This window comes from Cryptomeria japonica, chromosome 7 (assembly GCF_030272615.1).
Source record: "Cryptomeria japonica chromosome 7, Sugi_1.0, whole genome shotgun sequence".
In the NCBI taxonomy this organism is placed as follows: domain Eukaryota; kingdom Viridiplantae; phylum Streptophyta; class Pinopsida; order Cupressales; family Cupressaceae; genus Cryptomeria; species Cryptomeria japonica.
Genome location: NC_081411.1, coordinates 184,299,055 through 184,313,163, shown reverse-complemented (window position 1 = coordinate 184,313,163; position 14,109 = coordinate 184,299,055). Strand labels below are relative to the sequence as shown.

The 14,109-nt window shown below is 34.6% G+C and overlaps 2 protein-coding genes across 2 annotated transcripts in view; both read right to left on the bottom strand.

Annotated features, from left to right (window-relative positions):
* LOC131056348 (uncharacterized) overlaps positions 1-14,109 on the bottom strand; it is an 80,138-nt gene that overhangs the window by 29,746 nt on the left and 36,283 nt on the right. The gene's annotated exons all lie outside the window — the stretch shown is intronic.
* LOC131056349 (uncharacterized) overlaps positions 7,563-14,109 on the bottom strand; it is a 40,157-nt gene continuing 33,610 nt past the window's right edge. The window contains exon 4 of the mRNA XM_059208016.1: positions 7,563-7,650. Within this exon, the coding sequence (XP_059063999.1) occupies positions 7,634-7,650 (17 nt within the window). The 3' untranslated portion in view covers positions 7,563-7,633. The remainder of the gene's footprint in view (positions 7,651-14,109) is intronic.

Below are 14,109 nucleotides of genomic sequence, written 5' to 3'. Positions count from 1 at the left end.
GTCATCCATGCAGTCACTTGCCTAAACCAAACTAGTGACTAATGTAATTTGGGGAAGGTATCTAACACAACCATTACAAAGGTAACCAGTGTGTAATTTGATAACAGATCTATGATAATTGATTATATTTTGGAACATTATGTGAGATTTGTATCCATGATCATTGGATACAAAGTATTCCAGTCTAGCAAACTAAATTTTGTCTCCAGTACAACAATTTATGCAACATATCATATGGTGAAGGAAGATGTGCAGTATGATCTATGTTCATTTCTTCTTGAAGAGCTTCTCAGCAATTTAAATAAGATTAAGAATATTTGTAAATTTGGTTCTCTAACCATCTGTCTTGCACTATATTTCATGAATGACATTCCCAGAATAGGCAGAGTTCAATGGTCTTTTGATTTACCGATGGCCATCCAAATCAAGAAAGGAATATATAGATTGGGAAATAGGGAGAATCAAACTACTGCCTTGTGGAGATTTTTTAAAATTTTCCAAAGCAAAATGAAGGATAGGGAAAGGATTCCTAAGTAAGTGGTGGAGAAGTATGAAAAATCTATCTATTTCATGGTCGATAAGGACCAATGTCATATGGAGGCAGTATAGCCCAAGACAATTTGGATTTTGCCAATGGCATATGAGGTTGATGCGTAGACACTTAACGCTTATGCTCAACATCTTTTGACCAAACTGATGGATCCAAATGAACCAAGATTTGGCACCTTCAAGGAGAAAGATTTGGAGTTACACAAGAAGTTCACCCAGCTGACAAGAAAAAGAAAAGTATCCAAAATGACTGAAGAAGAGGCTATGCAATTGGAATTCACTAGAGAGGTAGCCAAGCAAGTGAGGGAAAAGGTAATACAAATGGAAGAATCAAAGAATCCTAAGGATGAATCGGTCCCTTCCAAGGTAAATCCTAAGGAGACCAAGTGTGCCCCTACTTCGGTAAAGCCTTCTACAACATAAAGCTCATTTGAGAAAAGAGTTTTGAAGAAGAAGGAGAAACCAAAGAGGACATATGTTGTTGTATCTTTGGTTGCTTCTAAGACTGAATCAGATGAGCAAGCAGAGAAAGCAAAGAAGAAAGGTGAATTTATCATAGTAATCAGGAAACCTAAGTTTGAAGGTAAGAAAAGAAAGAATTCAAAACCAAAACCCTCTCTAATCCATAGGACTAAGAGAGGAAGAAGGCTAAGAACAGAGTTTGATAAGGACCTTGAATCTGGCAAGGTAGAGGGTAAATATACCTTTATTCCTCCATTTATTGTAAAAGAACTAACTGATGAAATTGTTAATGATGGAATTCTTAAGAAAATTAATGTATACTATGATGATTTTCATGAAAATGAGAAAAGGGAAGTTGGGGAAGCTGTTGTGTTGCATCTTCATAACTTCAACAAGTCATTAATTGAGCTATAACATAGTATTCCCAAAGATTTGTATAATATTCTTGATGCTAGGAGGCTAACAACAAGCATATTAGATAAAGAAATGAAAGAGTGAGAATTGATAAACATAAGTGCTTGTATATCTCAAGAAGAGGTTGATAGACTTATGGAGCTAGCCAGTCTGAAGGAATTCAAAAGGAAAAACATAATGAACAGGCTTATGGTTGGAAGGATTGAAGAAGTGAGAAAAGAAGCAAAAGAGATATGGAGAATGTTTCTAAAGAACAATCAGGTAGCGATCAATGAAGATGAATCTTAGAATGATGACACATCTCATCTAGTAGACCAAACCCTTTCAACCCTTGATGTTACAAATAGTCAAAATCCTCCAGACAAAGTGGAGATGAAAGGTGAAGAGGCTCAAGAGACCCCAAAGAATGTTGCTGCACCAAGTGACGACACCGATGCACAAGTAAATGGTAAAGAAGAAGTTCTTATTGAGTAGTAACTACTTGCAGGAAAAGAAGAGGCAGAGAAGGATAAGGCATATGGGAAGGTAGAGCAGATAACTGTCAATGTTTTGGTAGTCTTCGCAATTAACACTCTTGAGGTCAAAGGGAAAAGAATCTCCCATAGATCTCTATTAATTTTGATAAACCTATTGATATCGGATAGATGTCCCCGGTAGAAAGGCTAGTGGTAGCTGCAGTAGTCCAGTGTCAAGCTAGTCAAGACTTAGTAAATTCAGAGAATGAGAACAAGAAGTTAATTGAGATATCTATAGGTATTTTGCAGAAGGTGGTACCAAAAGTAAAATTAGATCCAAACTCCAACTCCTCTGGTAATCTTTCACAGTTGATCAACAACATCAGGACCAATTTTGAATCATTGGAGAAAAAGTGAAATTTTTAGTGATTAATATTCGCCAATTGGCTATTTTTTGAAATTTGGGAATCAAAATTCAGCTAATAAGTTCAACTTTTATAAATTTTATTTTAGTGTTATTTAAATTGCTAGAGAATTTATTTTCTTAATTTTTTTAACTCAAAGATTCGCCACGATATTCTATACATGATTAGATTAAATTCACCAACATTTTATATTTTATTATAAAAATCTAAATTAATTTGCCAATAATTGGATTAAATTCGCCAAGATTTTATATTTTATTAGAGAAATCTAAATTGATTTGCCAATAATATATTATAACTATTAGTTAATTTAGGGTTATATCAACAATCTTTAGTTGCCAGCATTTATTTAAAATATAATCTAATGAACTTCAATGTATTCCATGAGGTAAATTGTACCTACAAGCTGTAATGCTTGTGGCGTTTAAAATTGCTTTTGAATTGTTGACCTCAATGAAAATTAATGGTCTAAAATAATTTTTTGGCCCCATGAGTATTAAAAATTGTTGGTACATTTTATCTCACAAAATACAAAGAGGGCTATTAGATTATTTTAAGTTAATGGTAGAAACTAAATAGAGTCTACCCCTTAAACTCATTAACGATTTCCACCTTTAGGCCTTTAATTTTATATAAATGACTATTTTTTTAAATGAAAGGACTTGCAATAGTAATTAATTTATGGTCTTATTATTTTCCCAGATTCACCAATATTTTCTACCAAAAAAAATTGATATACGCCAATAAATTTATTTTTCTTTATCAAAAGAGGAAAGATTCGCCAATAAAGAATATTATTCTTATTTTTAAAAATTAAATATCCTCCAAGATTTTATACAATTTTTTGAGAGGGGGTTTCTTAAAGTTATCATTGACCACCAAGCGGGTATTAGACAAATTTAAGGAGGTTCATATACAAACTTTCTCGAAGATGGTAGAGGATGACAGAGTGAGATTAAATAAGGGTTTGCAAACAATCTTTGGGGCACTATCTAAAGGTGGTAAGATATATAAGTCTTCTCTTATTTTTCCTAAGATCATAGTTGATATAGACAAGAAGATTGGTATTTGTCAGGGTAAACTAGCTGGTATTTCACAATCATTTGACTCAAATGTAGCCCTAACTAGTAGCATAGAAGGGCAAGTAATGGCTCTAAATGATCAAATCTCAAGACTTAATGCAGATTAAGACAAAATTGTGAGGAGAGTTGGTGAACTCCGGAACTTGATTTCCTCCGAGATGGACACCATGTTGAATAATAAAGTAGATTGTATTGAAGGCTACGGCACAACTTGTTTCAATTGAATTGAAGGATGTGGAGATTCATGCCTATGTTTTCAGTGCATTCATCATAGTTTTGGATAACTTGAACAATGGGTGGGATACTCACCTAGGATCTTGGAAGACCATTTTTGCATATATCTTCAAGTATGTATAATATATCCGACATACACTCTTGTACATAAGTTGTTGAGGAGCATGCCATCTTAAGCATTGTTGTCAAAGGGGGAGAGTAGAGTGAAAAATGTATAGAACAATGCAAGTTTTTGGGTTGATAGGTTGCTATAGATTTTTTTAGTGTTTCATCTAAGGGGGAGCCTTAGAAATTTTGATCTGGTGTACATGTTTCAACACTTAGTCATTTTTTATGAGTGTTTCCATCAATGCCAGAGGGGGAGATTGTTGGCAACTGATACTCATCTGGTGGATATCGATGCTTGATTAATGGTTTAGGGTTGTCATTGATGACAACTCTCATTGGAAATCCTATCTGATAATCATGAATTTTGATATCCAAAAGTTATTGTGGTTTGGTAACCAGTAATCTAGCTCCGATATTTCAAGATAAGTAGTGCAACTTTCGGTCTAGAAGCTTTCCAGTGATTGTGGTGGTGAGATTCATGTATGAGGTGATAGGGCCGACTCATGGAAGATATTTTCACATCATTTGATTGATCCACGTATGTTTTTGATGATCTGGTTTAAGATAACTCATGATTACATGTTACACTAAAGGCCAAGTTGATAATTATTTATTTTGTGATTGCAGATATATAAGACTGGTGTAGAAGATCTTTTTGGTGTGTTGTATGAAGCGATATGAGAAAGTTGTAAGTGAGAAATCATTTTGGCATAGTTTCACGCACACATTCTTGATCCAATAGCTGACTAAGAAAGAAAATAGAGTAGAGTAGAAGAGGTGGTACAATCAGACTTTATGCACTTAACTAGAATTCATCCAGGCATTGTTTGATGCTATTTTGGTGTTTAATAATTGTAATTCGTTATTTTAAAATATTTGTAAGGCAGTGAGCCTTCTGGATTTGCATCCCTTATTGTAATTGAGCTGTAAGCTCTAGGAAGTGTGCCTGAATGCTATTACATTCCCCTTTTATAATATTATTTTGCTATTGGTCATAGTAGAATAATATAGTGGGTTCAAATCCCACTGTGGTTTTTCCCATTTGGGTTTCCACTTAAAAATCTTGGTGTTATGATTTTGTGGTTGATTATCTTATTTTTCTGCATTTTAGTTTCTTGCATATGCTTCTGGTGGTTTGAGACTAAGTCAAAAAATTTGTTTCTTGGTAGATCACTAATTCACTCGCCCTCTCAGTGATCCTTTATTCCAACAGGTTTTACTTGTGTTATGATGGATAGACACAAGGAAAAGTGATCAAGTGAGGGTGTACTATGTAGGAGATGGTGAGCTCCAAGCAGACTACCCAACTCAAAGATGCTTAAATGTTCCCTAACTCCAGGGTGATGTGCCTCAACTGATATGAGAGGATTGAAAACCAATGTTTGTTTCAAGACCTTAAAAGAGTAGCATAAATGAAAGGCTAAGACTTGTTTAACCAATGAATAAGTGCAAGGACTGAATATGCAATGAGATGAAGCAATCTAAAGGATGTAAAGAATAAAGGTGTTATGCAAGGAATAAATGTATGATTGAATGGGATGATCAAAATATGCAAAGAATAGGTATGACTAAGTGAGATGTGCAAGGATGAAAGGTGTGACTAGGTGGAGACTATGCAAGGACCAAAAAAATATCAGAACTGTGAAATGATATCTCAAGAGATTTGAAATGATTGTTTTGAGAACACAGGTTCAATGTTTCAATGGCAATTTTGTTTTTCCATGTTGGTTTTTGCAATGTGGATGAATACTTAGAATATTAGACCAAATTTTTTGTAAAATGTTTCGATTTCAAGTGTGGTGTTGATTATGAAATGTTCTTGTTTGGTTTGCACATAGTCAGAAAACATGACAAATACAATGTTTGTTAGATTTTGAAATGAAAACACATTTAAGTACAATCTCAAGGCTAGCAAGAACAATACTTGTTGAATCCCCTTGCAATCAAATACCACATTTAGTTGGATAGTTAGAAGCTTGGTAGCACTGGATCCTCTCCACGACACTCATTTCTCAGGCATACCAAGCTTTAATTTTTTTAGGTCATCACTTCCCAAGAAATTTACTATCTCAAATTGAAGGGCACATGAGGGGTTTCTTTGGCATGTGCCTATCACAATGCCTGAGTCAACAAGTACAAGGGTTTGAGTAAATCTAAACATAAGGGTTCGTAGTCAAGGTATTTGTATGAGTGGCCATAATCAGTAGCGTTTTCTACTCCGTTAAAGGAGGCCTCCCAACCTGCAAAGGCTACGCTCTACACGTTTTCACATGCCACACGAGCACTGAGGGAGACATAATGGCATTATCACAACTTATAACACTCATCGCTTACAACTTTCATCACAAATGCATTTGTTTATAATGGCTTGGAAGGGATTGGCTTCATCCTCTTGCCACTTGGGTCATTCCCTCTCACTGAGCCTTAAGGGCTTCTTGGGAGGCAGACCCTCTAAAGGTAAAACAAAAAGAGCCCATTGCTCATGACACAAAAGATGCTAGTTAGTTTTAAAGCACCAATTGAAGTGTTCACTAAACTAATAGACAATTGGTTGCAAAATCAAGTCTTTGTGAAATGTCTTGCACCAAATGTTATTAGTAGTTTCAAGATATTGCCTTTGACACATGAAAATAGATGCCCTACACAAGACAAAATTCAAAAGATTAACCTTCAAGATCAAGGCAAACACACCAAACAATCACACCACATGACTAACAAACAAATTAATCTAAGTAACAAAATAGATCTAAATTAACAAATTAAAAACTAAAACTAAATTAACAAATTAAAATCTAAAACTAATATAAATAAACAAATTAAAAATTGAAAACTAAATTAACCAATTAAAATCTAAGCTAATAAATTAAAAATTAAAAATAATTAAAATTAGATAAAAAAAAAAGTAAACTAAATTAAAATTAAAAACAAACAACTTTGATTTAAATTAAATTAAAAGAAACTAAAACTAATCTAAACTACATTAAATTATTAAAAACTAAATTAATTTTTTTTTAAACTAAAACTTAAAAACCAAATGTTAAAATAAAAATGAAAAATGAAAAACTAAACAAAAATCTAAATTAAACTAAAAAACAAAACTTCACCAGAAAAATCAAAAACTTCACGCACACAACAAAGAAACTAAAAGAATAAAATCTAAAGCTAAAACTAAAACAAAATTAAAATAGAAACCTAAAACTAAAAAATTAAAATCTAAAACTAAATGAAAAACTTAGAACAAAAATTAAAGAAACCAAAACTTCATACAACCACAAAATAAACAAAAACAAAAACTTTACGCACAGAACAAAGAAATTAAAAAAGGAAAAAAACACTTAGTCAAAATTAAAACTAAAAACTAAAAAAATAAAATCTAAAACTAAACTACGAAATTAAAAAAAACTAAAACTAAAAAAAATTAAGACTAAAAACTAAAAATTAACAAAACAAACTTCACTTGAGCACTTGAGGATATCCACAAAATAAAATTGTTGAAAGGATTTTTCAAAAATTTCTAGACGAATGCCGAATGACATTAATGATATGCGAGACACATTAGTTGTTTGACAATCAACTAAGGAAAATTTAGAAGCCGAGGCAAGGTAAGTTTGATGTTTCGACAGTATATTTTCCAAAAATTTGGAAGTACAGGCAAGCCACACAACAAATCTGCAAATTTAGAAGCACGACAATGTAATTTAAAAAAAAAAAAAAATTAACACAAGTAAAAAATCAAATGATAAATCCCAAAAAACTAGAAAAATTTGTAGGTTTGTTTGCAAGTAAAAACCAGAAAACAACAAGAGTTACTGCAGAAAATAAGATTTTGCAGGCTACTAGTGAAAAATGGGTTTTACAAGTAGAAAACCAGATTGGAATGTGAATTTTGTTGCCAAATCTTGGATCAATCTTGAAGCCAACCTGCAAAACAAATGATTTAAATCCAGAATCACGCCTGCTGACCAAATAAAATAAAATTTCAAACTAATCTTGTTAAAGCCTCCTGCAACAAACAAGTCAAAATACTAAACTTCTATCAAGCGAAAACCAAACAATTTAAAGGACAAATGCATGTCCCACCGAGCATGCCAAATGTAAACGAGGGAAAATGTCTGAGATCTTATGGAATTAAGATCCAAGATTTAATTCCACATTCTAAATAGAGTACAAAAAGCTATGGTAAATGAAGATTTGAAATATGATGGATGCAAAACAAGAATGCTAGAATGCGAAAAGTACATTCCAATGCTAGATTTCCAATTGCTAAATTTCTTATTAGGATCCTATAAAGATGAAAGAACCCTCTTATATAAAGACCTTTGAAATTGGAGGGATAGGATTAAGAGGTGAAAAAATAAATGGTCGGCTAAGATTAAAGGGTAGGTAGAGAAAATGATAAAACAATAAGAGCGTAGTTAGGAAAAATAATTAAATAACCAAGAGGGTAGGTAGAGGAAAATTAAGAGATAAATGACATGTGTCATAGAGTTAAAAGGCTAATGGATTAAATAAATAAATAAATATTTATTTCATTAATAGAGGAAGTGAGGCCAATTAATAAGTAAAATATTTATTTAATTTAGGAAAAAGAATAATTTAAATAAATAAAAATATTTATTTAAAGAGGGAAAGAGCTAGAAAATGATAAATGAATTAATTTAATAAATAAATCTATTTACTTAAAAGAAGGTTTAGGATAAAAAATTAAATAAATAAAATATTTATTTAGTTAAGTTGGATAATTTTAGGTGTCTACACATATCAGGCATGGAAAAATCACTCGATATTTTGGAATCCACTTTGGTTTGGGAGTTACCCTTTCAAATATGTGTAAAGACCCCTTACCAATTCTATCCTAAAATTTGTTTGTTTTCTTACTGATTTGGTCTTGAGACATTTTGTCAAACACTTGTCTAGTTAACTGATTGAGTTTTGTTTGCAGAGTGTGAGTTTGCATGGTAATTGTTCTCATTTTCAAAAACATAATAAATATACTAAATAATAGCAAGGAACATCAATATAATCTTATGATTTTGGCAAAATAACAATAGGGCAAAAGAAACCTTATATAGAGAGAGAGAGATAGAGAGAGACACATAACTTGTTCCATACAAAACAAGTAATAATTACAATATAATAATGTTTCTGGGCAAAAAAGTTTTAGAGATCACTACTAGTTTCTTTCCATACTTCCATTCATTACAAATTAGGCCAGGTCATTACTAAGGCTTAAGAATATTTTAGCAATACAATGATTTATAATCAATTTCAATATTAAATATTTCAATATTAAAATATGTATGTCAGACATTAATTCATGGTTGGAGACTGCCTAGTTTGGCTGATATCTAACCCATATTGTTCCAAAATCCCTGTTGTTCCTGATTGCATCCTAGAGGATGGTCTGCTCTAAGGATATTTATCCGGTATGTTGGTGCTGAGAGCTTCGATAGAGTGGCGCCCTTGCAGTGGCACCACTGGAACCTGCCTACACTTCCCAACCTGTTATCGCTAACAGTAGTGTTCTCATTCCAAGATACTCATGCATCTAAAGAGTCAGGAGGTGAACAATACAGGTAGACCACAACATCCTCATCATTGTCGTCTTCAACCAAAAGCACACATCTATGAACAGTGATTGCATTCTCACCCGAAATATAATAATGTCGGGCTAAACACAATCATGAAATAACAATGCAACTCAAAATAGTGGATTGGGGCTACATCCAATCCATAGTCCTCTTAGGGTTTTTGTCCTTTGAGGTGCACATAAACTTGTTCTTCTCGAAAAATATCGATACCATAGTGGCCAAAAATGAGCTTCTCCCCAAAATAAAGTCGAATTCTCTTTTCACCAAAAACCCACGCACAAAAAATTATATGGGAAATAACTTTCAAACACCTTGCCGAGCACAAGAAAAATTCTAAATAATTTTATTTTTTACATTTCTTGAATTCTCTTTCATCCCGATGATGGATCAGGGAGCGTGATCCGAAACTTTGCTAATTAGAAACTTGTACACAATCAAATCCAGAAGTTGTTCTCTTAATTTGACTTTATCAAATCTCCATTACTTTAAATTATAAGCTTTATTTTATAGATTCACTTTATAAAGTTTGGGCTTAATGAATAAAGTAACTTATAAAATAAAGTTATCCATAGATAATTATAAATAATCTTCATGAAGTCCCCTTAAGCCAAAAACACATTCCCTAATGACACACAACCCATGAGAATGTGGAAATGTATTAATCTCACCCCTTGAATGATCATTGAGAAGAAGGGGATGTTACAATCCTCTTTGCTCGGAATTGCTTTCCCTCAAGCAATTGCAATGTTTGATGTTACAAGATATCCTCACCTTCCCAAGAGGCATCCTCTAAAAGTAAACCTTTCATATGTATTAAGTATTCCTTGATCACATGACTTCTTAACTTCCTTTCTCTCACCTCCAGAACCTCGACTAGAACGAAGACTAATTTCCCTTCCTCATCAAAGAGTGGTAAGTTGGCTGTAGGAACAACATGCTACATTGTTACCTTATTGAAATAGGATACATGAAAACATTGTGAATCTTGTTATTCAATGGCAGCTCAAGCTCATATGCCACCTTTCCAACCATCCTCAGAATCTTGTATGGTCCATAAAACCTTCGCATAAGCTTTTTTGCGCCACTCCTCTTCAATGAGCTCTATCTATATGGCAGAAGATGTAACTAAACCATGTCATTAATCTCAAATGACCTCTCTATCCTGTGGTGTTCAACATATAACTTTTGTTGATTTTGTGCCTGATGTATGTTAGCCCTGAGATTTCTAAGGATATCTTGATGATCTTGCAACCAATCTCTAGCATGAGGAGCTCTTCTATCATCTATGAGTAGGTCTATAAAGGTCAATGGGTCATAACCATACAAAACTCAAAATGGTGACATACCAATGGACATATGATATGTGGTATTATAGCAATGTTGTCCCAAATACAACCACCCGACCCATGCCTTCTACTGACCCACAACATAGCTACGAAGATAAACTTCCTCCCACTTATTAACGATCTTTGTATGCCCATCCGTTTGTGGGTGGTAGCTAGTGCTACACAATAACTCTATGCCTGCTAATTGGAATAACTCCTGCAAGAAAATACTGAGATACTTGCTATCTCGATCACTGATAATGGTCTTTGGCAGTCCATGTGATATGAATACCTCATGGAAAAAAAACTCTACTACATGAGAGGTTGTCCAATTGGCTACAATGGTATGAACATAAGAAAATTTTGTCAACCGATCAACCACTACAAAAATATAGTCCTTGCCCTAGACTTTGCAAGGATGTGTAATAAAATCCACAGAAATACTCTCCCACTTTTTCTCAGGAATTGGTAATGGCTGCAATTTTATTGATAAGTCAAACACTCACGTGCATGTGTAAGGACATAATCCTTAAGACCCCTCCATGAAAATCTTTCCCTAACCTTTCTCTAGGTCTTAAAGTAACCCATATGTCCTGCTAAAGGTGTGTCATGAACAACCCTCAAAATATTTTCTTTGTCTTGATTCATGTACCAAATATATCCCATCCTTATAGTAAATTACATCATCAATCAACATGCATCAATCATCCTGAATCATTCTGTAATGGTGGGAAAATGGTAAATGATAGATCAAGAAAGAAACTACCCTTTCTCTCAAAGAGAGATGAGAGTTTCACTATTGATTACCACTCAAGGACTTTTCACCATGTTACATTAGAAAGAGGAGAGGATAATTCACTAGATTCAATCTCTCCACATGAAGATGGTAGGTTGAATTCTAAATGAATTGGGAATGATAAGTTGATCCCCTCTTCCCCGTTTGATTTAGAAAGGAAATTGATTGAATTATGTAGTGCAAAAGTGACCAAGAATTGATTATAACTTCAGAGTAGAATATGGGATGAAGTTGTGCACCTGGATCTAGTAGTAGAATGTCGAGACAAAGTCACCCTGCGAATTTGAGAAAAATTTGTCTGGACCGTGGCGGGAATGTACACAGTCCTCCGAAAAATCTATGAAACGAAAAGAGTTTTTCTGTCTCTGCAAATGAAGCCCGAATCTGAAAGTATAGATGCACACCTACAACCTACACTTATAAAAGAGAGGAAAATGGGTTGGGATTGGGGGTTTTCCTTTAGGTCAAACCCCAGTTTTGGAATTAACCAAGTAATGAAAGAAAGTACTTGCAAGTAGCTGTAAATGAAAGACTGAATTCTAAATCACCTCAAGGGAGGTTGTACTAGCAATGTTGATAGAAGGGCTTGTGTGGAATTGAATGTTGAAATCAATCTCCTCTTCAATGGTTGAATCCTTGACTTGAATGCAACACCTAGCCTTGAAGAGAGACTTGAGAATGCTCAATGGTGGAAAATAATGCTTGAATGTTTAATCGCTTGTGAATTTCCCACTCATCCAACTTATTGAACTTCCACTTCCTGAAATTCTACTTATGCAAATGAGAGGACGAATGTCCCTTAAATACATGTTAGTGGATTTGATTTTTGTCATGGGCCGACATCGGAGGAGTTTCCTTCCCACTGCACAACCAACAATGCAACCCTAGGAAGGGTCCTACCCCAAAATAGGATAGGGACAAGGGCGCAACGCCACTGTCCAGGGAGGATAAGGGCACCACACCCCTATCCAAGAGGGGACAGTGGCACCATGCCCCTTTCCTACCCCTTTCTCTAGGGCAGAGTGTGGATGGGGTAATGCAGAGGCCAAGGAAGAAGCTATTTCTGCAAGCTGAGCAATCTCCAATTTCTGATGAGGCTAAAGGATTCATATTTGCATGCGTGAGGACCCTAATGTAGTCGAAAATTGCTACCTGGTCGCAATTTTATGATACTACATTTAGCCTCCACTTTAACAGGAGTATAAGCGTATGCCAATATTGTCGATTAAGTACAAAGAAACAAGATTGAAAGACTTTTACCACGTCAAGGAGGCAAGATGCGCCAAACCCCCAGTGGACTTAGGATCTTATGATTTTGATTTACAGAGTAAAAGGGAATATTGAGAAGGGGATAACCATGACTGCAAGTAGAAAAGTCCCCTTCACTATGAGTCATGAAAGAAAGGATACTAAAGATTACAAAGAAAAATAAAGTTCACTAAATAATTTTAAGTATCACAAGAAGGAAAATATGAGCAGAGTGTATGGCCCATGTTAAAGCGATCCCACGTGCCTTATCAGGATCGATTTATTTAAGGTAGGATACACCCAAGAGAGAGAAGAAAGGGAGCACGTTATCGCAAGGATTTAGCCCCCAATCGAGGTATAAACCCAAGGATAATGAACACAAAACATGACGTAGTATAAATTTCCTTGGGGTCAGTATGTTGTATGATAACTCATGTATATCATGTATGTATATGCATATAATAATCTTCATTCCCCAAAGAAGGATACTACCTTAGAAGAAAGGGAAGAGAGGATGTCTTTTGAGTCAACATGAAAGAGACCGAGAAAAGATCTCAATGCTTTGCATCATCCCCAAGTAGACATTAAGGGAACAATAGAAAAACAAGGATACACATAGAAAAATGGTCACAAAAGAGCAAGAAAAGAGAGAGAGAGAAGATCTACAGTGCTAATATCGCTAATCTAGCACAACATCTACCTCCTGATCTTGCTGATCACTATTTCACGGAGGTAAGCAACATGCTAGAAGAGCAATATCTAGCACAACAGATGGAGCTATCACAAGATCCAAACAAGGACTATGCTCATGTTGTACGTCACTGTGTTCGATTCTACGAGCTAGGATTAGGGATTGTGAAAACTCATCCAATAAATGTTTGTCCACATCAACATACTCATACTCACTATCAGAAGCATTAGGAGTTGTATTACCATTATGGATAACATTTTTACCCATTTCTTCATCAAAGTTTAGAGAAAGAGGAGAAAGAACAAGAATAGGAGTAAAACCATCACATGTTTTATGCAACTTACGATTTGGAGATGTTGGTTGAACATCTTGCTTAGGAGAAAAGGAAATCATGTCAACTGTCGAAGTCTGAGGAGATTTAATATTTTGAGGGATAGCTTCATGAGCTCGAACACAACATCTTCATCAGCATTCTCTCACACAACGATTCCGACGAGTCTTAGTGGAAGGCTAAGAAGGAGGAGGAACACTTGAAAAAGTAGGAACATTTCTCTCCTTGATAGTGGAAGGTTTAGGTTGAGGTCTTTTTGGTTGAATAATAGGGGAAGCAGGCCTCTTCTCTTGATAAGAGGAAGGAGGTGGAATTGCACCATAGAAAGGAGGAATATTAGGTGTAGGAAGGAGACCAGGTCCATCATGAGGAGGAGGTATAGGTGTAACCTTTGGAAG